The sequence below is a fragment of the Trachurus trachurus genome (genome assembly GCF_905171665.1).
Source record: "Trachurus trachurus genome assembly, chromosome: 7".
Taxonomy (NCBI): Eukaryota; Metazoa; Chordata; class Actinopteri; order Carangiformes; family Carangidae; genus Trachurus; species Trachurus trachurus.
Genome location: NC_139901.1, coordinates 27011080 through 27036558, shown reverse-complemented (window position 1 = coordinate 27036558; position 25479 = coordinate 27011080). Strand labels below are relative to the sequence as shown.

At 40.4% G+C, this 25479-nt stretch overlaps 2 protein-coding genes across 3 annotated transcripts; both read right to left on the bottom strand.

The window, feature by feature from the left end:
* Nucleotides 1–940: 940 nt before the first annotated feature.
* Nucleotides 941–13532, bottom strand: LOC310989081 (interleukin-17 receptor C). Of its 2 annotated transcripts, none has more exons than XM_083975973.1 (16): nucleotides 13293–13532; nucleotides 12281–12308; nucleotides 12062–12190; nucleotides 11738–11857; nucleotides 11474–11604; nucleotides 6549–6660; nucleotides 6424–6465; nucleotides 6092–6222; nucleotides 5913–5975; nucleotides 5761–5818; nucleotides 5441–5670; nucleotides 3742–3789; nucleotides 3593–3644; nucleotides 3293–3388; nucleotides 3163–3201; nucleotides 941–2448 (listed from the first exon to the last, which is right to left on the bottom strand). In XM_083975973.1, the coding sequence occupies exons 1-16, from the start codon at nucleotides 13404–13406 to the stop codon at nucleotides 1631–1633; spliced, it is 2211 nt and encodes a 736-aa protein (XP_083832099.1). In that variant the 5' UTR covers nucleotides 13407–13532; the 3' UTR covers nucleotides 941–1630. The 2 variants fall into 2 exon arrangements, with proteins under 2 accessions (XP_083832099.1, XP_083832100.1); XM_083975974.1 differs by having other exon boundaries at nucleotides 11738–11803.
* Nucleotides 13533–14798: 1266 nt separating this feature from the next.
* On the bottom strand, nucleotides 14799–22600 carry LOC310988139 (uncharacterized protein; the record flags this gene model as incomplete). Its single annotated transcript, XM_083974651.1, has 17 exons — nucleotides 14799–16909; nucleotides 17086–17193; nucleotides 17330–17381; nucleotides 17488–17556; nucleotides 17652–17803; nucleotides 17904–17949; nucleotides 18039–18086; nucleotides 18180–18367; nucleotides 20427–20493; nucleotides 20578–20646; nucleotides 20746–20888; nucleotides 21489–21591; nucleotides 21702–21779; nucleotides 21904–21992; nucleotides 22095–22202; nucleotides 22286–22301; nucleotides 22523–22600. The coding sequence occupies 17 exons, from the start codon at nucleotides 22598–22600 to the stop codon at nucleotides 15912–15914; spliced, it is 2412 nt and encodes an 803-aa protein (XP_083830777.1). The 3' UTR covers nucleotides 14799–15911.
* Nucleotides 22601–25479: the final 2879 nt, after the last annotated feature.

Genomic DNA, 25479 nt, shown 5'->3' with positions numbered 1-25479 from the left:
AGCAAATTTGCTCAATAATGACTGAGGGAGTAGTCAGGATGCTCCTGAAGTCAACTGTACCATTGCCATTGCCTGAACTTATGGGCCAAAGTGTCGTTATTGTAGCTACAGTAATGAAGTATTAGAGCTTTTCCGGTGCAAAACAAACAAACAAAGGACAAATTTGAGGCTTAATTTCTCCAAAATGATACAGTAAAAATGTTTGATACTGAGTGGGGGACTAGTCAGGATGCCACTGAAGTGAACCAACCATTCTCTGAACTTATGGACCAAAGTGATGTTACTGTACAGTAAAAAAAATAATACTCCCCTTCCTTTATACACACACATATCATCATAAAGACTACTTGTATGATTACCACAAATTACTGTAAGTAAAGTAGGCTAATATTTCATCTAAAAGGATTACTGTGCAGGTAACCCTTTACAGGCCATGGAAATGTGATACTTTGTATTTACCCGTTCTTCCTACTGTACTTCTTTGCACATGATGAAGTATAGGCCTACTTCAAAGAAAAAGGTCTTTACTGGTGTATTTTCCATTTCCTGCATTTTCTGTTACTTCCAGAATGTTGTTTTCTTTCTCTACAACATCTATTTAGCAACTTAAATTTCTGAGCTAGGCATACTGTATCAGATGAATTCAAAAGCTGTGAGACAATTCCAGTTATCTGCTATTAACTGGCTGTGCAGAGACTTAAAATGCAGTGTCCCACACAGATAATTAGACAAATTAAATGGGGACTTTCTGAAGTATCCCCAAGCAGGATGGTGCAGATTGTGGGTTCTGTGCACTGTGCTAAGACAGTGCCTTGTCAACTTTTGTTGTCAATTGTTGGCACGTTGTGTTTGTGCAGAACAATAACTGTAAGAAGTGTGTAGCCTACACCAAAATTCAAGAGACATTTTTTATTCAATCCCATGAAACAATGAAGGCAAAACACAGTATAAAACAGACCCACAAAACAAATGAATTAAAAACTCAGAGAAAGGCGATAGCTTTTTTTTTTTCTTCATGCATCTCAGGGTTTTCATATTCAATACATGGACATGCAAAATGTCAAATACTAGGCTAGTAAATAAATACTTACATGGTTTAAGACTGAAACACAGCTGTAGTGTCAGAGCCAACACAATAGAGTAAATTACTTCATTGTTTTTTTTTTTTTTTTTTGTATTGTTGTGTAATTTCAGTAATAAGCAATCCTGGCTTTGAAATACACCCCCCACAGACCACTTTTAAACTAATCTGTGTCATATTTTTCCTTGAATTTGAGGTTGTAATGTTGTGTGCGTGAGCTGTTGCTGTTCTAGAGAAATTAAAGCAATGACAACTTGAAGCTTTTCTTAAAAAAAAAAACCCAAACAAGCTAAACATATGAAAAGCTGCGTCCCTTTCTCAGATGTCTAACTTGCATGTTAACATTATCTTACATTGGGATGATGATAGGCCTGCTGCTACAGTATGTTGTGTTTGTGTGCAGCATACTGAAACGCAGAGCAAATGCAAAAGCTGAAAACTGATATAGATTTTTGTTTACAAGTGTTTCTCACAGTGTCACTTCAGGTTTTTGGTCACTTCATCTGCAAAACTGAAGCTTGGTCGTGGATCGTTCGTCCTCTCCTGCTGTCAGACCCACTCCGTGTCATTGACCTTCGGGCTTGTGTCGGGGCTGGAGGGAGGCGTAATGAGGCACGGCTGCAACGGCACCATTTCCCCAGAGTCTTCTAATCCGACTGCAACGCAACTCTGGGACACCCCTGTGAGGCGTAACACAGTTGTTCCCGCTGTGAACCCCGACAGCCCTCTGGCCAGAGCTCGTGATGCCACCCTGAGCCCCCCTGCCTTCTTCCGTCTGGCTGACGCGGTCGCAGCCGTTTGCCGAGCCCCGGCCAGTTCAGTCAGAAATCCCAGGCTCTGGGAGGGGAGGCTGTAGACGTGGAGGCCGCGGAAAAGTTCTGGCAGCGTCCGGAAACCACCCGGAGGCTCAGGTGGGAGCGATTCAAACTGAACCAACATAAACCGCTCCCCGGCGCGGCCCTGCAAATAGTCTGCTAGGATGCAGCTCAATGAAGCACTGAAGACGTCGACACAGCGAGAGGAAGCAGCGTAGCTTCTTCCTGCTTCCTCCTCCTCCTCTCCATCTTTGCTCTTCTCCATGTGAGTGCTTCTCTCCCAGCTCCGAGCCCCCCATTCTTCAGCTTTTATCCAGGTGGCCTGAGTAAGGACCAGCACCACTTTGCCTCCCTGCCTCTTCAGTTTGTCCAGTCTGGAGTGGAGCCACGGCACGGGGCCCAGGAGGCTGAGCTCCGCCTGGCTCCACAGGTCCAGAGACACGCTGAAGCCCAGGGCCTGGAGGGACGAGCCCAGGTGACACATCACCTCTGGCAGAGCCTGGTTGTCATCAGGCGGGTACAACAACACCACGTGACCGCCTCCCACTGCACCTGAAAGAGGAGGTGAGACATTGATACGGTATATGTTTGCTTTCTGGGAGAGGTTAAGGTAATAAAATGTAAACCACTCTCACAACTGTCTGTCTGTTAAATACACAACTAGGAGATGGATAGTTTATCTTGGCACAGATATCAGAAACAGTAGTAGTAAACAACAGCTCAGCTAACAGTTACCACTTCTAAAGCTCACTCATTAACACCTAATTTGTTTTGTTTGTTAGGATCCCCATTAGCTGCGCTCTAGAGCACTGCTAGTCTTCCTGGGGTCCACATTTAAAACCAGTACATTTAAACATAAATCTGCAATCACAACATGAAAAAGACAAGTCAACTAAATCTTACATTAAATCTGTACAATCAGATTGTCATCTACATCATCTACATTAAAGAACATCTGTAAGATAACTCCGATGTACAGCAGTTATAAAATAAAATAACATAAAAAGAATAAAATAAGAGGGTAAAACAAGTGAAAATGACAACAAGAGACCCTATTACCCTACATAAGACCCTTTGTGTGTATGTGTGTGTGCATGTGTATGTGTGCATATGTTATTTTACAGATATGAAATTCCAAGATATTTTTTTATTTGCTTTTTGAATGTTAGTTTGTGTGTGAGTTTAGTTATTATCTCATATCGTTAACAAAAAACAACAACAGTATGTTTTCCCAGTCTGAAATATAGATGTGAGGCTTGCACATACCTTTAACGTCATCTTCTTTCAACCATCTCCACACATAGCCTGAAAGAAAAAAAAGAAAAAATAGAGCACACATTGAGGTCTTTTGCTAAGATGCAATTAATAATTGATGACCGACAAATAGACAACTGACCTTTCAGGACCCCTTGTACTAAATAGGCTCCCAGCACGGCCACGCACATCAGCAGTAATCCGATGAGGATGGGCAGGCTCCATCTCCAACGGGACGCTGGGAAAATTAGTCAATCATGAAGCAAGAATGCCTTCATTAAACAAGTTTCATCAGCTCTGTTAATGGTTTTAGCATTGACAACTGAACAGTGAAAAGCACCCAGGTCTAATGACTTGTTTGCCAAATGAGATGGAAAAACATGCTTGTTTTAGTCGGTAATAGTTAAACATTAAAGTCTGGGCAATAATTATTAAGTCTTACTTGCAAATAGACACTGGGGCTCTAAGTGTGACTTCATCCCATGTATCTTTATCTGAAAATGAGTAAAAGAGTATGTACAGTAAGAGGCACTGTAAACATTTACAGTACAGAGCAGCTGTAAACTGTTAATGTTTAATATTATCAGTCACCTGGACACACAGCAGAGGATGTGAGGACACGTTGAACTCTCCTATTCTCTGGAAAGTGAATAAAGAATTAAATTAATAATTTTCAAACATAACCATGAACAAAAATCACAGTGGGTCAAAAATGATAGTTCACACCTTAAAAGTAATGAAATTCCCAAATGTTTTTTTTTCTGGATGTGATCCATTAAAATAAACTTTGCTGAAATAGACTACTCCTACACTGATGATAGATCATTTATGGGTTTAGCTGTTTAACTTCATCAATGATAGCCACATAAAGAGTGAGAATCTTTTCATTTCTGTCTGATATTCCTTTACTTTCCTAAACTTCTGACATACAGTGGTGGCCAAAATTATTAGAACAGCTGACGGATCTATAAATACCTGACCTTTTTTGCATGTCATTTCATCATGTTCATGAAATATGCAGATGGTTGCTCTGAGCACAATCAGATGAAGTGAGTCCTACTTTCCAGTTTTAACTTTAATATTTGGTATGTCCACCTTTTGCAGCAATTACAGCAGCACATTCCTCTGGCATAGTGTCAAAATATATTTCTTGAGAACTTCAACAATAATGTTATCCCATGGTTTCTGCTAGCCTACTTAAGCCAAAGGTTTTCTCATGAATGTATTATGTATAATAGGTCCAGACTGGCTTCTTCTTCTTTCGGACCTCGTTTTTTTTTTTTTTTTTTTTTTTAATATTTGAATAGGCGTACAAAAAAATAAGTTCCAGACCGGCTTCTTCTATGAAGGAACATGATTTTTTGACATTGACAGTGAAATACGTCTAGCTCATTTTTTGTAAGGAAAATTAAATCTTCTTATGACGGCTCTGGTTTATAGACCATAATGATGATTAATGGCCAATTCAACAAAAACAACCATAAACAACAACAAACCTCTTAAATATGCCAAGTGTTCTAATAATTTTGGCCACCACTGTACTGTAACTTTCAGGCAAATCTTTGAGCGCTTGGTTTGCAAGGTTTTTTAGCAATACAGTTGATAATGAACCATCTATAGTGCATAAAAACCAACACTATAGTATCCATGGTTACAGACCGGATCTAACGAGGGTGTTGCTGTAGCATGGAGTAGTATATTTTCCAGGAATTTGTCAAAACCTGAGGCTACCAGCATTTTCCTGAGAACTTAATCCCAGTCAGAGAAGTGTGTGTGAATATAGAGACTTAAAATCCCGACTACAGCCCCGGATGGATGGATCGTGTAAACAGATGTAGCCATGCAGCCTATGAGAGCTCAGGATAAGAAAGCACATCCTGCAACATCCTCAGTTTTTCCTAGGGGTGGGATAAAAAATCGATTCACATAAATATCGCGATATCTTTTTTGACGATTTTTAAATCCATCTTTTTTTTCAAAAATCGATTTTTTTTTTGTTGAATTTTTTAAAATATTGTGCAATGTGCATTTGTTAGCCTTTTTTACATACAGAGAGTACAGGTTTTGAAAAGGGTTTAAGTTCACTTTATAATGGAGTATGTTAATTTATAGGCTCCTACAGTATTTGTGTGCAGATAAATGTTAAAAATGCAGACTAAAAATCAAGAGAATTGGCAATGTCGTAGAATCGCAATTTAAATCGAATCACCATCCAAAAAATCGTAGAAGAATCGAATTGGGAGAAAAGCATATTGTCCCAGCCCTAGTTTTTCCTGATGTGTTTTTTTACCCAGTGTCCACCGTGTGTTGCGCTCCATCCTGCATGGCCGAGCAGCCTCTGTCTGGAGCCCGTCACCTCCTCACAGTGTCCTCCTCTTGCCACATCTTTCCTGCACAGCCACACTTCTGCCTCCAGTGGGCAGGGAGCAGTCACGTTCAAGCTCAGCCCTGTGCTGCCCTCCCTCGTCTGAAACTCTTCCATGGACACAGACACGCTTTGCTGCATTCTTTCAAGAGCATCTGAAACAAAGCCACACTTTGATATGATGACATGTATCAAATTACCATGCAAACATATTTTGGTCTGATGTCGGGTGACTCCCTTTTTACCTTGTTGATTCTGGAAAGGGCAGAAATCGCTTCGTGTTGTCTTTCCCACCCACCACACCTGGAAATAAAACAGTTTGTTATGTAATTACTTTGGAGAAAAAAAATCAATAAGAAATGTATTGAATCTCCACTGCAATCAACATATAACCTACCCGAAAGCACAGGCACGGAGCAACGAACTTCGACGAGACAGTCATTTCTCTCTCACCTTTGGGCTGCAAAGGTTAATTTAAAAAAAAAAAAAAGACACATACAGATACTATCAATATCGACATAATGAGACGATTATGAATACATAGTCTGGATTTATAATAATTATGCACAGACTGACCCATTCAAGAACCTCTCCAGGTGTTCCACTTCTTATCACCTGGCACATGAGATCCTGTTGCACGGAGTTAGTGTTTTCCAGTTGGAGGACGACGTTTTTCTTGTGATCGGTCTCAGCTCGGAGTCTGGGAGCTGAGACAGAGACACGTGAGTCATCATCAACAATTACACAAACTGTACAACTGCCAGTCCCATAAAATCTCTTCCAACAACTTGTGCTGGCACTGCCTGGTGCTCATCATGTACACAACACATGCCACACGTCATGAACACGGGCAGAAAAAGAGCGAGGCAACATGCTTGTCTAAATACTGAGAACCTGATATCTCTTACCATCACATTCCTTCACAGCCCCATTTAGGTTCATGGAACAAACTGAAAAATACAATGAGCAGATGTTCAGTGAGATTATTCTGCACTTCAGTGTGTCTCTGTGCTCACATCAACAACATCCTCACCTTCTTCTACGGATGGGATTGTGATATTTTGGACGTGGTCTGTTCCCTGTGAATGTGTGTGGGCCTGGACCACAACAGGGCCGCCAAACGGCACTCCTTCTGTCAACAGCAGCTGCATTTGTTGGAAACATGTACATTTGTGAATTGAAACTTTGTGTCACTCAGTGACAATGAGGACTCTAAAAGACAATGGTGTTTTGGAAATTAGTTTTTGAGGAATTAAGGGCGTAGGTTGGCAGCACAACGGGAGAATGTGTGGCAGTCAAATAAAATCTTCACCTGTCAATACAGCCTTTGTTTAATCTTATAACTTTTACTTTAAAAATTAACATCAACTTCTAAGTATGAAGTACAATTTATCCTTCTGAAAGTGAAGTATAGTAATGAACTAGAAAATTTCCTCTCGGGAAATTTTGAATGGGCCACGGGAGCTACTGCGGGTTGTGCCATCTCTGTCAACATGGGAATCAAACCCACGATCTTAAGGTCAAGACAGAGCTGATCAGACAGACACATGATCATCTTTCTATAAGCACTGATATGGAGGAGCTGTAATCACATTAGGTTAACTGTGTGTGTGTGTGTGTGTGTGTGTGTGTGTGTGTGTTTGTGTGTGTGTGTGTGTGTGTAACTGTAATCACATGAAGCTGGCTCTAGAGTCTGTGTGTGTGTGTGTGACTGACTTGACACATAGTTAGTTAGTAGCTGCATCCTGTGTCAGTCTGATTTAGCTGTGTCGGTGTTTATAAACATTTAAACGAGCGCCAGGTGGATTGTTTATGAAGTTAACGAGCTCTGGCCTGAGGATCAAAGAGGTTACCACGGCGATAGGGGCCCCCGCAGGCTGAGACAGACAGAAACGTGGAGAAAAAGAGCCATTTTCTGCCTCTGCACCGCTCTCACATTTGGGCTCAGCATGACAAAACGGTAACTCCTATCAGAACAAAACACAGATCAACGTTGCTCTAAGGACTTACTGAAACTTTTGGTACGATTTGGTGTTTCTACAGTAAATATTTTGGCGCTGGCAGTTTTAAAACATCAGGCCGTTCTGCTTCTCTCAGAAAATATTTGTATTGGAGTCAATGAGGAGCAGAGACAGACGTGGCCGCACTTAGAGGCTCAGAGTTTAAATTCTGTAAGTCTCTCTGATATTTTGAGCAGATGATAAGAGAGATAACAAGTTTGTCTTACAAATTCTGAAAAAATTATGTGTGTAGAGTGTAAATTGTGGCCGTTTGGAGTTTGGAAAGAGAAAAAATCTGGAGTTTTTCTGGCATCTCTCCCACTCTAACCGATGATGTCACGCACTCTGACACGAACATTCCGTGCAATACACACCCATTATAATCTCATAATTTCTCCAAAAATGATCATGGTCATTGATCAGGGATTGATCAAAAACTATATGACCTATCAAAACATGGAGTAATACGACAATACACAAGACTTGTGTCTACTGTTTAAAGTTTAAATGGAGTCTCTAGGTGAAAGTATGCCTGAGCAGTAGACGTTTGTTAAACTCCAATGATTGGTCTTTTTCGCTCTTTTTTTCCCGCCCGTCCCATTAACTTCAATGCAAAATTTTGCGCAGTTTTTCGCGACTTGCGTCGCGAAAAATTCGTAGACTGTGGAGAAAACTGATAGCACACCGATCCCGATCAAGACGCACGTTTTGATATATAATTTGGCCTGCAACTCTTCGAGTTGCAGGACTAGGAGCGAACCGAAAGTTGGCCGGAAGTGGAAAAATAACTAGAAAAAGATAGCATTTCCTGCAGAAAATGCGTGTGAATGCTGAAAGCAGCTGAACACTGTTGCTGAAGCAATGCTGAATGAGCTGAAGAAATTGTTGAATCAATGCTAAATTAGTTGACGAAACTGCTAAAGCAATGTTGAAAAGACTAATGCTAGAGTAGAGTAGAGTAGAGTAGAGAGTAGAGGAATACTTTATTCATCCCTAGGAGGGAAAAAGCTGAAACATGTAACTTGTAGTGTGAGATGAATGCCTTTTTAAAGGTAAAAAGCAGTAGAAATGCTAAAGGGAGAAGAAAACATTGAAATTCTGCATGTTTAAATGTAATGGTCAAATAGTTGAAATCTGCAGCTAACCTGACAGGAAGGACAACTGATGAACCAGCACTAACATAACCGAAGCAATGGCTGAGAATATATTTAAAAGTAGAAGATGTGAGACTTTGTATGAAATGGCTGGAAATTACTTGAATTGTCAAAGAAGAGTTTGAAAAATTCCTGAATTAGGAAAAAAGTTAATGCCTACTGAAATACATTGTAAACTGACAGCAGAAGAACATTGTTGAAGAATATAGATCGAGCATTAGCTGAGGAGTAGAACATGTAAACAGCGGGTTTAATGGTGTGAAATGGTTGAGAAGAGCCTCAGTAGTTTAGGATACGTGTAAAACAATGTGTTCAACATGACCAAAATGGGGAAATGTGTATTTTCAGTTTAAATAGCTAAAGAACAAAATTAACAGCAACGAGTCCATTAACTACAACAGGAAGATAGAGAGGTACATACAAAACAGTCAGACAACTGTAGGAAAAGTGTGTGTGTGTGTGTGTGTGTGTGTGTGTGTGTGTGTGTGTGTGTGTGTGTGTGTGTGTGTGTGTGTGTGTGTGTGTGTGTGTGGTACATACAAAACAGTCAGACAACTGTACGAAAAGTGCGGTGTGTGTGTGTGTGTGTGTGTCCATTTGTGTGTGTGTTGGATGTGTGTGTATGGTGAGTGTGTGTTGGATGTGTGTGTGTGTGTGTCCATTTGTGTGTGTGTGTGTGTGTTGGATGTGTGTGTGTGTGTGTAGTATTTAGTGTGTGTCCATTTTTGTGTGTGTGTGTGCGTGTGTTGGATGTGTGTGTATGGTGTGTGTGTGTGTGTGTGTGGTAGTTAGTGTGTGTCCATTTGTGTGTGTGTGTTGGATGTGTGTGTATGGTGAGTGTGTGTCCATTTGTGTGTGTGTGTGTGTGTGTGTGTGTGTGTGTGTGTGTGTGTGTGTGTGTGTGTTGGATGTGTGTGTATGGTGTGTGTGTGTGTGTAGTAGTTAGTGTGTGTCCATTTGTGTGTGTGTGTTGGATGTGTATGCATGGTGAGTGTGTGTCCATTTGTGTGTGTGTGTGTGTGTGTGTGTGTGTGTGTGTGTGTTGGATGTGTGTGTATGGTGAGTGTGTGTCCATTTGTGTGTGTGTTGGATGTGTGTGTGTGTCTGTGTGTGTGTGGTAGTTAGTGTGTGTCCATTTGTGTGTGTGTGTGTGTGTGTGTGTGTGTGACCGACAGACAGTCAGACAGAGAGAATGTGTGTGCGTTGCCATGGTAAGGTTACCATGGTGAGGTTACCATGGTGAGGTTGCCATGGTGAGGTTGCCATGTTGAGGTTACCATGTAACTGGTGGCTGGTGGCTTTAAGGCATGGTGGCAGCTTTAACCATAGGCTTTAACTGCTCTGTGACACCCTCAAACAGATCTAATGTACGACAAATCTGTACTTAGTACGAGCAAAAGGTTTACATTTTCCGAACCATAAGACCTTGCTGAACGCATCCATGTCACTTTGGTGTTTCTAGAGTAAAAATTGTTGATTGTGACGCAGGTTGGAAACTTTGGGATGTTTAGAAAATCAGCGCCTACTTTTGAATGGGAGTCAATGAGAGGAGGAGAGGGAACTGGCTGCACTCGGAGGCTCCGAGTTTAAATTGTGTTCGTCTCTCTGGTTTTTTGAGCACATGAAGAGATCGAGGATGAGCTTGTCTACAAACGTGGCAGAAATTATGTGTGTAGAGTGTAATCTGTGGCCGTGCTGACAGGTTAGAGAGAAAAATGTGAGAGGATTTTTAGACCCTCTGTCACTCTGCCAACTGCCAACGTCCGAACATTCCGTCCCATTGACTTTCATGTTAAATCTGAATTTTGTCAGAAATTTTAATGATTTTAAAACTATACATATATCTGAAACTGTTGAAGATATCAATAAGCTGAGATATAGCTGAATAGTTGAAAGGTTTGTGAACAGTTTAAAAGTTGAATGAAGTCTGTAGCTGAAAGTATGCTGAAGCTATTAGAGGCTGAATGAAGCAGAAGATTTGAAGAGTTTGAAGACTGTTTCAATGTATTCCTATGGGAAAAAAATTGCAGAAAAAGTTAAATATTTTAAAAAGTATAAATAGTTGAAAAGAGAAAAATAATAGCATAAATGTCCTGAGAAAGCTGCACGTTTTGATATATGAATTGTTGAAATAGCACAAAGTATGAAGAAGGAGTTAAACGCAGAAAAAGGGTGAAAGACGTAAGAATAATAATAAGTATAAAGATTTGAATAACAATAGTGTGAATGCTTCCAGCATTCACACTAATCCACAAGTTTCCGAACGTCATCTATGGTCAAAACTGGCTTCCGGTTTGCCGGTTTGGTGGAATTTTACGTTTACGTTTCCATGGTTTTCAGGCGTTGTCATAGTTGCGGTAAACGCATGGATCTATTAACGCTGGCTTTTAACACAGATGTCAATTTGTGTGATATCCACTGTTAAAAGCTGCTGCGATGATCCATGCGTTTTACCGATTTTCATTGGGGGAAAAAAAAATTAAAATCCATGCATTTACCGCGGCTACTGAAACCATGGAAACGTAAACATAACATTCCAAAACCGGCAAAACAGGCTACGTTTTTGACGTTCGGAAAAAGGTGGATAACTAGGAAAAAATCCACACAATAACAGTAGTGCCCGGGCTTCGCCCGGGCACTGGTCCCTGCAGCTATTTCATAGCTGTTGGGACCAGTGCCCGGTGCGATTGCCCGTGGCCCTAATTAAGTAACACAACTGATTGTTGTACAGTTCTTCAGTTAATCTGTATAGTTTTTTTTCCCACCATAATCAAAAACAGAAACGAGCAATAATTCTTTCGTACCTGCCCAGTATTAACTTTCTTCTGTGTAAGCTGCTGAGAAGTTTGCACCAAACTGGAGGGGCTCAGATTAAACTGGAGCTCCTTCCAATATTCTTCATAACCCGGATAACTGAAACCCACAATCACTGAAGCTGTAACAGAGAGTAGAAAAGATGAAAGTGTAATTTAGACATAAAAAAATACATAAGAAAAAGTAATCTGTAGGAAATAATGAGTGTCACTTTATGAGCAGTTTGGGTTGAGATCATGTTTTTTTTTTTTTACCTCCTGGTTCAGGAGAATCGATCTGGCCGCTTCCATCTGCTGTTTGAGTCGACAGCTCCTCTTCATCTGTAGGTTCAAAAGACTCCTCAGAAATGACCTTCGAACTATCCATCTCTGCAACTATATTTACAGTGCAGTCATTGTCGGTCAATATCAGTAAACACAACAGCAAGACACACACTGTTTTGAAGTTGACAGCAGTGGACAAGCCAAATGTCACAGGAAAAAAAACGAAATGTTGTGTGATAATGCATGACTCAGTTCAGGAAAAATTATGCTGAGAAAAAATAAGGAAGTCAAGACATTATGGTTTATGACAGTCACCTTGGACGGTGATGTTGATTTGCAGACATGGTTTACAGTCTCGTGCAGCTGCACAGCACAGCATCACTTTCAGCTGCATGTGTGTAACATTCACTGTGTCGGTAGGCCGGAAGAGATCAAATGGAGAGTCTATGGAGAAATAGAAATATACGATTCTACTTTAGACAAGCTGTAGGGTTATTGCCATGATATGAGTCGCAAACATGTTGATCATGTTACCTGTGCTCATATCGCAGTCGGTCAAGCCCTAAAGAAAGACAAGATATCACAATAAGTCAACTCACTCATCATGAAACCTCACCACAAATGTCAACAGTAGTGAATGAGGTTCATAAGTATTTATTTATTGATTTTGATGTGTTTTGCTTTGTCTTTTTTCTTAAACTTTGTCTAATTACTGTATTTATGTTGAGTTATAACAGGGACTTTGGTTATAATAATGTACAATGATATGTTTTATATGATATGTGTTGAATCATAGACTGAAATAAACCAAACCAACCAACCATGTGTCAAGCAAATATTAGTAAAGGCAGGTTGTGTCATTGGATGGAGTATTTTATATTATCATGTGTTGTTTTTACCTCTCTAAAACAAAAGTGAGAGTAAACCCAAGCTACAACAACCTCCCTTGGAAAACGGAGCAGGGGAGTTAAATGTCATGCGGAGACGGAGTTGTAAATAAGTCATAAACTCTGATCTCTCTGTTCGTCTACTCTATGTTGTTTCTCCTTATCCAGCCCCAAACCTGCAACCTGCACTCTTTATTTCTTATTTTGTATATCAAATGGATATATCATATTAACCACAATGGGCCTAATAAAAAAATATGGTAAAAGTAGGACAGGTACCAACCAAAATAAAACCTTGTCATGTATTTTTATTTAGCTGGGTTTATGCTTTACTAATAGTGAATGATGATTTAACAAATTAACTAAAAAATGACAATACCAATACCAGTTTATACAATAATATGGCGTTAAAACACAGACAAACAGATATGCCATACTCTTGAAGTCTGTATCTATGCCTACATTACCTACATAATACCAAACATTCACTCATCTGACAGATGCTTTTGCCCAAAGCGATTTACAAGTGAAAGACTATACAACAGTCTTTAGTGCAGTATCAAAGTACAAGGAGATTATTTAAAGGAAGTGCACCAAAAGTTCAAAGTTATTTAAAAAAAAAAAAAAAACAGAGGATTATTATGTGACTGAAGTGTTACCTCGCCACAGGTGAGATCAGGTGGGACTTTGTCAATCATCTCCAGCGCGCACACCAACAGCCTGGAGCTCAGCAGCGGTAGGAGAAACAGAAACAGAGGGAGGACCAGAGCCATGTCCCCGGGGAGACACTGAACCACCACGCTGCCCGGAATCACAAGGAGGAAATCCCACCGGCAGCCTTGTGTCCAGGCAGCCGCGCAGCATGACAGCACCAGTTCCTTCTAGTAAAGACAGTGACCACGGCTCGTGCCACACTGCCAAACTTCTATGACGCCCTAGGTGTGCTTTTTTTTCTTTTTTCTTTTTTCTTCTTCCACCCCCTGTGTCTAGGCGTCCTGTCAGTTATTGACAGGAGTTGGGCGTGTCGGAATTGGATGGAGGAAAACTTGTAGCAAGCATGACTGGTAGGCTAGCCTATCTGGTTCTTCAATGATTGAACCGAGACAACAGCATGAAATAAAGAGCAGGGCTGATTGATTGAAGGCATGCTGCTGTTGTGAGTGAAAACATGAAAGCTGTTAATGATATACCCATCAGATAAAGGTCAAATACTTTCAAGATGACGTCCCATTGGATGTCACAATAAGGTCTGAATCACAATTCCAGAGAACATTATCAAGGGAACTTTTTTTTTTTTTATTGTCATCATAGTCTTCAGATTAAAAAAAAAAAAAAGCTTTTAACAATCACAATAGCTCATGGTTGTCAAAACATACAAACACTTAGGAATTTAACCTGTGACCAACTCCAGACCACTGTTACTTGTACCAAGTTGTCAGGCTACTAACACAGTTTCACTTGTGTCTTCAGTTGTCCCTGTGACTGTTTAATCATTAACTCTCTCCATGTAAGTGGGTCACTTTACTGTTCCAGATTATAATTTTGCAGTTTTGCTTATCGGCAGCCATAACACCTGTGCAAACCCAACTGTGTGGCGCAAACATGCAGGATGCACATTTTTAAATGCATATTTGACTGTCTCTATATGTCTTCCTATAGACATACTGTAAATGCAAATGACTGCATCAGTTGCATGAATCAATCCCTTGTTTCCCATCGCTGCAGTTTTAGGCCTATGTTTGTTATTTAGCATAGCCCACACCTTGAATTTACATAATGTGGTAAACACGTGTGGGTGAGTTCACTTTTTATGTCAATGTCAGGACTCAACTTTGTGTTTCAGGAGAAATTAGTTTCTCCAGTGTTTATTCGAAAGAGGCGATTTACTTCCTTATCAGTCCAGTTGAGCAGGTTTTAATCTCATGCTAGAGTCTTGTTGAAGTTCAGTGAAGCCCATAAAAGAACAGGTTTGAGAGACGTAAACATGAAACTTATGACAGAGCATCTGAGTGCTGAGAAAAAAAAACTTTATCAGTCTTTCTTATCAATACAATCAGTCATGTAAGTAATTACACATGGATATTTTCTTTAATTAAAAGCATTTTCTTTTTAAATTATGTATCATACAAAAAAAACACACAACGGTCTTAGGCGAACATCTCAACACTGTTTACTGAAGCAGATTTCTCCGAGTGGCAATCAAATTTGTGGCTGATTTGTGGCATTGTTATCCTGTCACGATCTGAGTGTGCCGTTAGAAGTTGCTTTGCATAAAATTTACCGTTGAACTTTAATAGAAATCCTGCCGTAAAATAAAGCCCGGGGAATTACCACAGACCTGGTTTTCTTGCTCTAATGCTCAGAGATTTCAAGGTAATCTCTGTACTCTCCATTTGCTGTTAATCATATTTGAATAATACTGGCTTTCACTCTCTCCTTCTCCATTTTTTCAAGACACCTTTTTCATGTGAGGTGCAGTAACATGATTGAAGGTGAAGAATGCCAGAGAAGAAAGGAGAACAATTAACTTATGCTTCGCTCTTGAATGTCGGAGGTAGTTATGTGTGCAAATATTTAATGACCGGGCTGCAAATAAACACAGTGACCTAGGCTATAAAACCCATTAGAGGACAATAACACTTATCTTGTAATAGCTCAAAGTCTTGCAGTGTAAAGATTCACAAATCTGTATTACCTCACACAAACCCATTCACACTCTCGCACAGCCACATTGCATTCAACGTCATGTAAACACAGTCACTATACATTCAATATATCCTGCAAACAGAAACACACCCTTCAGTCGCCTCAGCCACTGCGAATCCTGGACCAGCTACGGCTGCACATCTGCGGTAAGAAAATTGCATGCAAATGTGCGAGCCCCTGCAAACAGCGGTCCCACAGTTTGCTGCCACAACACACTTTCACACATTAAATGCATTCACGAAGAAAGGCAAACATCATTTGCAACCAGATTTTCATAGCATTTAGCATATTTACAGATAAGACAGGTGTTTGTGATGGCTTCGGTCACGGAAGCAACATAAAGAGCCTCTGTCAGAGGTGAAATGCAGGCAAGAAGCTGGAGTATTTACCTCGGAAATATGCAAATCAATCAGTGGTATTTTATGAGCATGATGGTGTCAAACAGTGAATAGATGGTGACCAGTGAATGGCATCTGAGGTACCTGCAATGGAACAGCAGCTCGTGTTCCTATGTAGATATTATGTTTCAACCAGAACAAAGTCTGTCTCAGTAAGACATGTGAAACTTGAGATCACAGCTTCTGCGCTCTCCATGGTGACACGTGGAGAGGCTCTTGCTCTTGTGCAGTTTCTGGCCTTGTCCTGCCGGCGGCCGGCGGTAACGTGAGCCCGATCTGTTTCTTATCTGATGGCGTTTTCTTTTTCTGCGATGACGCTACACGCAGGCCTTGTCTTCTCTTGCCTTGCGTCTGCGGCAGGTGAGTTTGTAGTCTGTGTGCAAGCTGCCGTGCCAGCCATATTGCCTGCACTTTAGCCAGGACTCGGGGCCAACAGTGCCACCTGAATTTATCAGTTTGTGTGCTTCTTTTCATCCCTCCCAGCTCCTGTATTAAACCCCTGAAATCGTGTGGCAAGCAATACCGAGGGACACCTCTGAGGGCTTTTGGGATGTCCCTGCTGTGGCCGAGGCCTTGAAAATAGACAATGGCTACTCCTTGACCTTTGCACTGCTGCAGCGTCCCCTGCAGACAGGCCAGAGAAGCTGCAAATACTGGTGCTATCACTGAAGAGGGCTCCCTCTGTGAGTACCAGTCTTTTCCATCACCTAACTCAACACAGTCCTTTCCACCTGCAGCTTTATCCTTCTTGCTCTTTGACTGTCCTTTTCCATTCAGTCTATAATCCTCTTCCACAGCGGTTCTTATTTTCTCATGTCTCACATCTGCTTTACCATCGTCTCCATCCTTTCTCTCTTTTTGGTCCATGTTTGCTCTCTCCTCCTTCCATTTCTCGTAGGCCGTCTTGGCCTCAGGACTCCAAACGATCAACACTTTTCCTTGAGCCTTACGCATGTTTTCCCACTGCCCGTACAGCCATGGAAGTGGACCCACATCCGCCAGTCCGGTCCCAGAACCTGTTTGCCTTTGTGAGGTTTGGGCCCACAGAGCCATCTGCACTGTGGCATGTAGCTCCCCCTGCAGGATTGAGGCTAACGCACACACAGCAGAGACATGGGCTGACTGCTCTGATGAGCACACCAGCAACACTGGCTTCTGGACACACAACCAGCCTGGAGATATGGGGAGAAAACAAACAGGAGGGGAAAAGGATTGTATTATCATTTATTTGCTGGGTTTGAAGGACCATGGTAACACCATCAAACAAATCAACTGTTAAATTATGTCTACTAAAGACACAAACAGTGGCCATTCAAATAAAATTAACCTTGGTGTTGTATTTACCCACCTGCAGCTTCACTTTTAGTGAGACGGTGGATGAAAACTCCCAGTAATGCAATAATAACCACAAGCAACAGCAGTGCCACTGCATACATCCCATGCCTGCTGTGTGTGTCTGTGGAGGAACAAAAAAAACAAAAAAAAACATGAGCAGCGAATCTATTTACTTTGTAGAAGTTGTGTTTGTATGCGTGTATTCATGCCTTCATGCATAGTACGTGAACTTATCTATGTGAGTTGAGCACACTTACAGTCAAGGCACAGAATTCTTCTTCCGTGAAGAGCAGGATGTGACTGCCACACCTGCAGAGAGGGATGGAAAGCGTGAGAGGACAAAGTCATGCACCGCATCCAAAAGCAACTTTCTCAGCCTCAGAGAAAGTTGTAGCATCGAACTTTATATCTTTACCTGCACACACGGCTTCTGAGCAATAACGTGAGGAGGCATATTTATCTTTGTCTCAGTAGCTTTCCCCTCCTGTAAATGAAAATAAGAAATGTTTCATATTAATTCACATTTACAATAATTTAGCATTTATTTCCTGTCTTTAAACCCATGAAACATATACATACCATTGTTAGCGTGTGGACCAGTCCCATGGGCGAACATCCCATCTCATTAAGGACACAAAGCTGAGCCGAGAACGTTGCCGGGACAAGAGAGGTGAGATATACAAACACACTCTGCCTGCCTGGTCCAATAGACACGTTCCATGAAGACACAGCTGAGAGAAGGAGTCAAGAGAGGAAAACACACTGATAAATTGAGACTTTTTATGTTGAGTCTGAACAAAATAAAAACTGTTTTTCTCCCGTTTGACTCACCATCATCGAAGGGGCAAGAGATGTTGTGGCTTCCTTGTAGAGAAAACTGCAAAAATGAACACAAATTTGTGAACTGCAGCTAAAAGATAAACAACTGGACAAGTTTTAGTGCAAGCACCTCTAGCGCCCTCTCACCTGCACACACATATTTGGGTGTTTGTCCACAGCAGATGTGTTATAGATCTGTCAGGGAGACACAATCGATGTTTGAGAAAGCTTTTTATAAGGAATATATTACCAATTATACAATCAACAGCAGTGCCAGACTCGACTCACCACCAGGTTTAGTCCATTCTCCTCCTCCTCCAGATGTGTGGCGTTGGGCACAGGTGTGCAGATGTGTTCATGTTGTCTCCAGCAGAGGGAGGCAGAGATCTTCAGGTGGCTGGAACTGCACAATAAGCTCAACTGCAAACTTGACGAGTACTTTGTGACTTCAGAGGAGCTCCATACGTCTTCAACGTCTGTTGAGGCAACATAAACACAAATGTTTACAACACTACAATGACAATTATGACCTGACTAAACAGGACGCAGCTGTGGATAAACCTAGTAGATTTCAATTTGCGCAACATAAATAATAGCATACTACATCATGGTATAAACATTAAACTGGTATTTGGAATGAAATGACTGAATGTGTAAATAGAAATTGAGTTTCCACCAATTCGTTTTATCCCTTGTGATGTCAAACTTCTGAAAACAATCAGAAAACAATCTGGCTATTTGCGAAATAATTGCAAAATTTGCAGTCGACAGCCAGACCACTGACACAGTCGACCTGCCCCCACCTCCGAGGCTGTGAAACATTGGGGGTGGGGTACTTTGGTCGTAGTTCCAGTAAAAGGAAAAGGAAATGATGCCTGTAAACAGAAAGTGTTTTGTACAGTACATCAAGAGTAGACACAGGATTATTTCTAAACGGACATGTTTCTACTGAGGCTTTTCAAATGTTTTTCTGTGTTGCCTTCACCTATGCATCTCAAAATACAAGTATCTGCATGGATAGATACTACAGAGAAAGAAGCAGGTAAATACTGTGTATCTGTTTTACAGTTGTTCTGAATTGCTGAAACACAAATTCCTGTTGTGTGAATCAGTTGCTCAGTTGTCTAAACTCATTCACTGAATCGAACATCCTTTTGACAAAACCATAAACACTCTGCATCTGGTAAAACACTATTTGCAGATCTCAGTCATTCCTCTTGCAAAACTCTAAACACAATTCTCATGCAAAAAAAACACAGTTGTCACTGTGATGCACTTGTGATGCATAATGGTAACAAAAAGTGGCAAAACATTTACACAAATAAAACACATGCGTCAAACACAATGACTCAAAATTGATGACACTTCACCAGTTACACCATAACAAACCACTTTAGAATGCAAGAAGACAAAGAGTGATTGTTTCTGATGATAGTGACTACTGTCATCGACCATGTCCTTATGTATGGTATGACAATGGGGAGTCAGGCCAAAGGGTCCAATCAAACATCAATAGATTCTCTGTGTCCATAAATCGAGACATTTTGGACAAGACAACAGGTACAGTAAGTCGACTGTTCTTGTTGTCTTGTCTAAAATGTCTCGATTTATGGACTTCACTATACTGTTTTAGCAATGAAAGTAACTGTATATACACACACACACACACACACACATATATATCAGAACATTATATTACAGTAATTTTGCACATTTACTTTTTGTGAAACTGCAAGACTTGGATGAAGATGAAGATGAAGTGCTGCGGCCTGACCCAGCTCAAAGACCAGATGAAGCTCAATTGGGTTCAGTCTTTTAAATTTTAGACTTTCTGTATTGATCAATTTCAGGATGATGATAAAAATGTTTTTTTGTTGTTGCTGTTGTTTTCTTTTCATGGTACCTATTACTTTATTATGTTTGATGAATGCATAGTAAATGCTAAATGTGAATGTGAAATCCCTTTTGTGTGTGCTATACTGTAATGTGACCGGCAAACATTTCTCCATGAGCTACATGCCCTGAGCATTGTGTTTTCCATTTTTGGTGTAGTGTGCAGTGTTTCTATTTTGACTACTGTAATTAGTGCAACATCTGACAACATTATTTGGTTTTGAGCAAAGGTAAAACTATTTTGAGGTGATGATATGGTTTTGAAAAAAGAATCAGAGGTTTTGTGAATGTAGTGTGAGAAAAAAGGTTTGTGTTTACAATTCTGAGAAAAGGGCAGGAGGATTTGAACAATTGTGTTTTAACAATTGTGAAAAACTGTAAACTGTGTATCTGAGTGGATTGACTGTTAAAGGGAGAAGTGATTCTTAGTGAGGGGGCTTTGTTTTCTGGTTTCATCATGATGACATATTTATGAAACAGATTTAAGGGGAAACCCCTGTTTTGCATAATGTGAATCATAACAGAGAATCGAAGTTGTCAATTACAAAACAATGGCAATATGACAAATATTTCCCTTTAAATTGAACTGTTTCTGAATTATGTATTTGTTCTCAGTCTGACTTTGACGTGATTCACTCTCACCTGTAACGCTTTCCTTCAGAAAAGGACACTCTTTACGTCGGCGGGCATCTCTGTAGGTGTAATATACCTGTAAATGAAAATAAGATGTGTACAGGAATGACAGCAGCCTGGTTCAATAAGGGAAAAAATAATAACAAGGAGCTCAAAGTACCTGTACGCACACACACGGCAGCAGGTAAGGGATGTTAAGAACACGTGATGGAGACTGAGATGGATCAATCTGAAGGGAAACATTGCAGAAAAAACAATCCTAAATGGTTTCCTTATTGTGTACAAATAACAGTGAGTATATGCTGATGATTGTGCGATTGATACTTACAGTAATTTGGGGGGAAAGTGGCTCACCAACGCACTGAACTCCAGAGTAACACAACCTGGTGAACACTTCATGTCCAGGTGCAACAGTCACAGTGACGGATTTAGACGATCGATTCACAGACACTTCAAACTCTGGTACAGGATCTATGTCACACACACGCACGCACATGCACAACCACACACACAGACTCTTATCAATGCTGATAGCTTAAAACAAACAGATAGTAAACCCTGTTCAGTAATAACAGTAAATAACAAGTGTAGATAGGTGTAGCAGGTATTTGTAACCTGTATTCTATTTTCTATCTTTTATTTGGGCAATGATCATGTTCTTGGCTTTAAAACTACACATGTAATATTATTGTCTCCATCTCTGAAAGAAAGAAATTTTGTTCTAAATTAGTTCTTGACGAGTTCAAGTCCCGGAGTAATGAGAAGTATCTTTATTCTGTGATTTCCAAGCAGATTAACAATAGACAAAGGAGGCAGTGATGTCCTTGGAAATGTATGTATATTGTTGTCTGTGCTGAAAATTAATTTAATGATATTACTCCATTAAGAAGCTTGAATATTGATGCAAAATGCAGCTGCTGCCTCAGTCTGAAAATCTGTGCTTCAAATAGGAGACAGTATCTGAATCTTATAACTAACTAACTAACCCTAACCCTATGTGGCAAAAAGGAAAGATCCACCCAGCAAGTGCAAAACATGAGACTGATGGCAGAAACTCCTTCAGTATTTTACCTGGCACTGTGTACGTGACATTGCAGCTTGTTGATGTTGTGCTGAACAATACAGACACATTTGTCCCTGCGTCAGCCTGTATACAACAGTGTACAAGCTCCGACTGTGAAAAACAAACAAACAAACAAACAGAAAACACATCATTATCATCACCATCATCTTCATTAAATCACCTGTTGGTATATTAGATGCTAAAACAGGAAATAATCTTACCAAGGCCAAACTGGTGTTACTCTGTAACAAAGTGTCACACTTGACTTTCCTTTTGGGCTGACTTCTTTCAATCGTACACTAAGAAAATCAGAACATAAAAAGATTGATGACCCATTGTATTCCAATGAAGTTTCAGTATGAATGAAATGACATTTCCCGTTTCATAGAGTTGTGCAGCAGGTTCAAAGAGGATAAGTCTAACCTTTAATTTGTCTTTCCTTTTTTTGATGATCGGCCTGATTATCTCTTCATACGGGGAGAGGATTTCAACCTTCGGCTCCTTGCAGAAATCTGGAAGGAAGGAGAGTGGTGCACTTTTTTAGCACTGAAAACCAGACATCAGAATGTGCGGAAGATCATGTGTGCACAGGATAACAAAGTTTGACTCCATACCATCTGCTTTCAACCAAACATGGACAGTGACACGCTCAGAGTAATGCTCCCCGGGCGCCTGGTCCTTGACTGAGGTCAGTTTCACAGGACAAGGTCCCTCAGTGTAATCTGTACAGACAGAAAGGAGCGTTAATACACAAACTGACCCAGTGTGACCTCAACCAGGTTGGAAGTGAAATAACAAAACGTACCATGTTGGTTTGCCAGCTACAGAAAAGAAAAGGGAAAGGAGAACATGAGTTTAAAATGACAATTTGGCCATTTACATTTGTGAGTCATTCTTTTCAAAAAAAGAAGAAGTCAAGCTGTTTCCATCTAGAGACTATTTTTGGATGTCTCTTAGTGTATCTTTGTCTAATTTAAATATCTTGTCAGAGTTAACACAGTAGCCTACAGTCTATGTTATAGTATCATGGACTTAAACTCACCTGACATGTTGTGGTACATTCCAGCTGCAGAGGAAACACGAGGACGGCAGCGAACAGCAGCGCAGCGCCCAGATGCATTTTACCCATCTGATAGGCTACATACAGTAAATGTTTAAATGTAAATATGGCGAAGTGTCCTCACGAGACCCCGTGTCCTCACGAGACCCCGTGTCCACGCAGCTGCTTCCCTCAGATCGGGAGACCTCTACAGTACACCGAGGCTCTCCAAGCCCCCGTGCGTCCTGCTCTGTTCCCACGGGGCGCTGGAGCATCACAGGCGCTCCGCAGGGAAACGAGCCAGGGCGCTGAAGCAAGAGGGCATTTTCTTTTTCATCCCATTTAATACCTTAATTTTTTTTCTCTCTCTCTCTTTTCTTTTGGCATAAATAATCACAGCCTCCCCAGATTCGCTTCTCAAAGAGTCAGACAGTTGTGCGCTGTCGCCTGCGCTGACTGAGAATGATATAGTCCAGAGGGCGTGAAGCCGCAAGTGAGTCACGCAGGCAAAGCAAGGAGGAATACCAGTAAGCGTGTGTGTGTGTTCGTTTTTTTTGTTTTTTTTTTACACACGTACACAAGTTGTCATGGACAATTCCGAAAGATTGCCATTCATTTCCCTGAGACTTACAGTTGCCTATGTCTGTTTTGTGGGGCGCACAAATCAAATTCTGATCCCACTTGGATAAACTGTCTTCACTTCACTGGTGTTTTTTTCTTTTCTCTTTGCTCTCACACCTATTGCCTTCTGTCATCAACACATGATTGATTGATTAAATACAGTTTACTCATCTGTCATGTGTTTCATGTTTTGTTATTGCTTTGTGCAACAGAGAAAGACTCTTAACTGTCACAGTGTCAACAGAGCTATAAGAGACATAAATGAAGCATGCAACGCACATTCTTGTATAACTATCTAACCCTGATGGATCTTTATATAGAAGATTATAAGATGCATTTGCGGCAGTGGTTACTGCAGCATGGAGTCTGTGCAAACAGGTAGAAAGAAACTTAGGGAAAGTATTTAAGTGTATTTGTAATAAATGTGGGTTTATTTTTAGTTTTCCCTTTAGTTAGCCCTTTAGTCCTTCCCCTTTAGTTGTCCGTTTGTGTAAAAATAGCCTGATTAAAACCTCTCTGATTTTATGTTGTAAAAGAATAAAACATGAAAAGCCTCAAAGAGAAGAGAAATCCTCTTTAGTTGACAGTTCATCCAGCGTTCATCAATGTGCAGACTGACAGCTGCAGGGTGGATTCCTGTCAGAGAAGTTGATGCACACATTGACGGATACCAGCCTGTCAATTCTAGTTTAGTAACAATGTCTTTTGGTAACTTGTCCCCGTTGCGATATCACACAGTCGACATTTGTGGTTTTGAGTGAATTCTGTCTCAACTGTTGGTCAGATCGAGGAGATATACTTCACAACTCCCTCAAGATGGATTAGGTCTATAATAACGATAGTATAGCGATCATCAATTACCTGCTGCTCTGAAAACGAACCCACCAGACTCAGCTCTTCTTTGTGTGTGTTTTTTTGTTGTTGCTGATTTTCAAATGCTGATGCTCAAATTTAGGACAGACCACCAGTGTGTGAGCCTCACACAGCACACACTACATAGCTGCACTCTTTAATGTCTTGTTACCCCATTAAATTCATCTGACAGGGTTTAGTTATTAGTTCTTTGCAAATTAAGAAACATTTAAATACATGAATTAGCTGGTTGCAGAGCCTGTGCAGAGCCTCGGTGCAAAAAAACACTGACTGATGCTTATCAGTTGTTTCCACTCACGTTTTGAGCATTACTTGCAGGAAGCAAAAGCGTCTTTGCTCGGAGCGGTGTCACTTTGTTAATCTCTCGCACGCTGTGGTAGGTGGGTGTTAGGGTTAGGGTGGGGGATTTATCAGGTGTGGAAAGATTGATCAAAAATGTTGGTTTAAAGAAATGGAATCCAATTTGGTTGTGCAGAGTAATTCATCATCACAGCCAGTGTTGGGAACGTTACTTTTAAAAAGTAATTAGTTATAGTTACTAATTACTTCTCCCAAAAAGTAACTGAGTTAGTAACTCCACTACTTCACTATAATAGTAACTAGTTACCAGGGAAAGTAACTATTGCGTTACTTTTTCTTTCTTTTTTTTAAAGTTTAAATATGTCGAAGAATTTGGATTTTTTTTCTCTCATTTTTAAATTGTATTTTATTGTTTTCATATATTTCACTGATCGCAATTATGGAATGCGAGTGTGTGTTTTATTGAAAGCGAGGCTGGTGTGCCTATGAAAATAGGTTACAGTGGGTTTTTTAAGTGCTGTGGCTACAAGCAAATCTCATATTGTCTCTGTACAAAGACAACAAAGACCTTTTTAAATGTGAAAACAGCGGAGACCTATTCAAGATTTGCGTTTAATAACAGGCGAAACATCGAATTAATTTATTCATGGCCACATTAAGTGAAATTATTAACTTTACCGATTATCCATCTGATTATCTGTCCTGCTGCGAGCGCACAACAGGCTATCTGCGGATCCTTAAAAAGTCTTAAATTCATGTATCTAAAATTAAGGCCTTAAAAAGTATTAGCTAAATGTATTAGAAAATTCTAAGATGGTCTTAAATATATAATACACAGCATCATAAAATATGTATGCACTTAAACTTTTATATGAAATAACAGGGTATGCGTGCAGGGTCTTAAAAAGTCTAAAATGTGAAAATCTAAATTTTAGGTCTTAAATGTCTTAAATTTGTTGAATTATTGTGTTCAAGTCTTAAATAATTTTAGACAGGTCTTACATTTTCTTATGCTCACCATGGGCGAGCATTTCACTCGCATTTGCCCCTAAAAAAAACAAACATGTGTGAACCGGAAAAATCACAAAAAGAAAGAGCACACGATTGGTCAAAAACTACAAATCCCACAATTATCTGGCCTCAACAATAACAGTAGTTAGTGTAGC

Bases quoted from the DNA above. Each gene is read 5' to 3' on its own strand.
- LOC310989081 (XM_083975973.1), bottom strand. From the start codon at position 13,406: ATGGCTCTGGTCCTCCCTCTGTTTCTGTTTCTCCTACCGCTGCTGAGC. The intron at 12,191-12,280 runs GTAACATGATCA...ATTTCTCCATAG, and splicing joins CGACTGCGATATGAGCACAG to ACTCTCCATTTGATCTCTTC. The intron at 3,202-3,292 runs GTCAGTTGTCTA...TTTTTCTTTCAG, and splicing joins AGTACAAGGGGTCCTGAAAG to GCTATGTGTGGAGATGGTTG.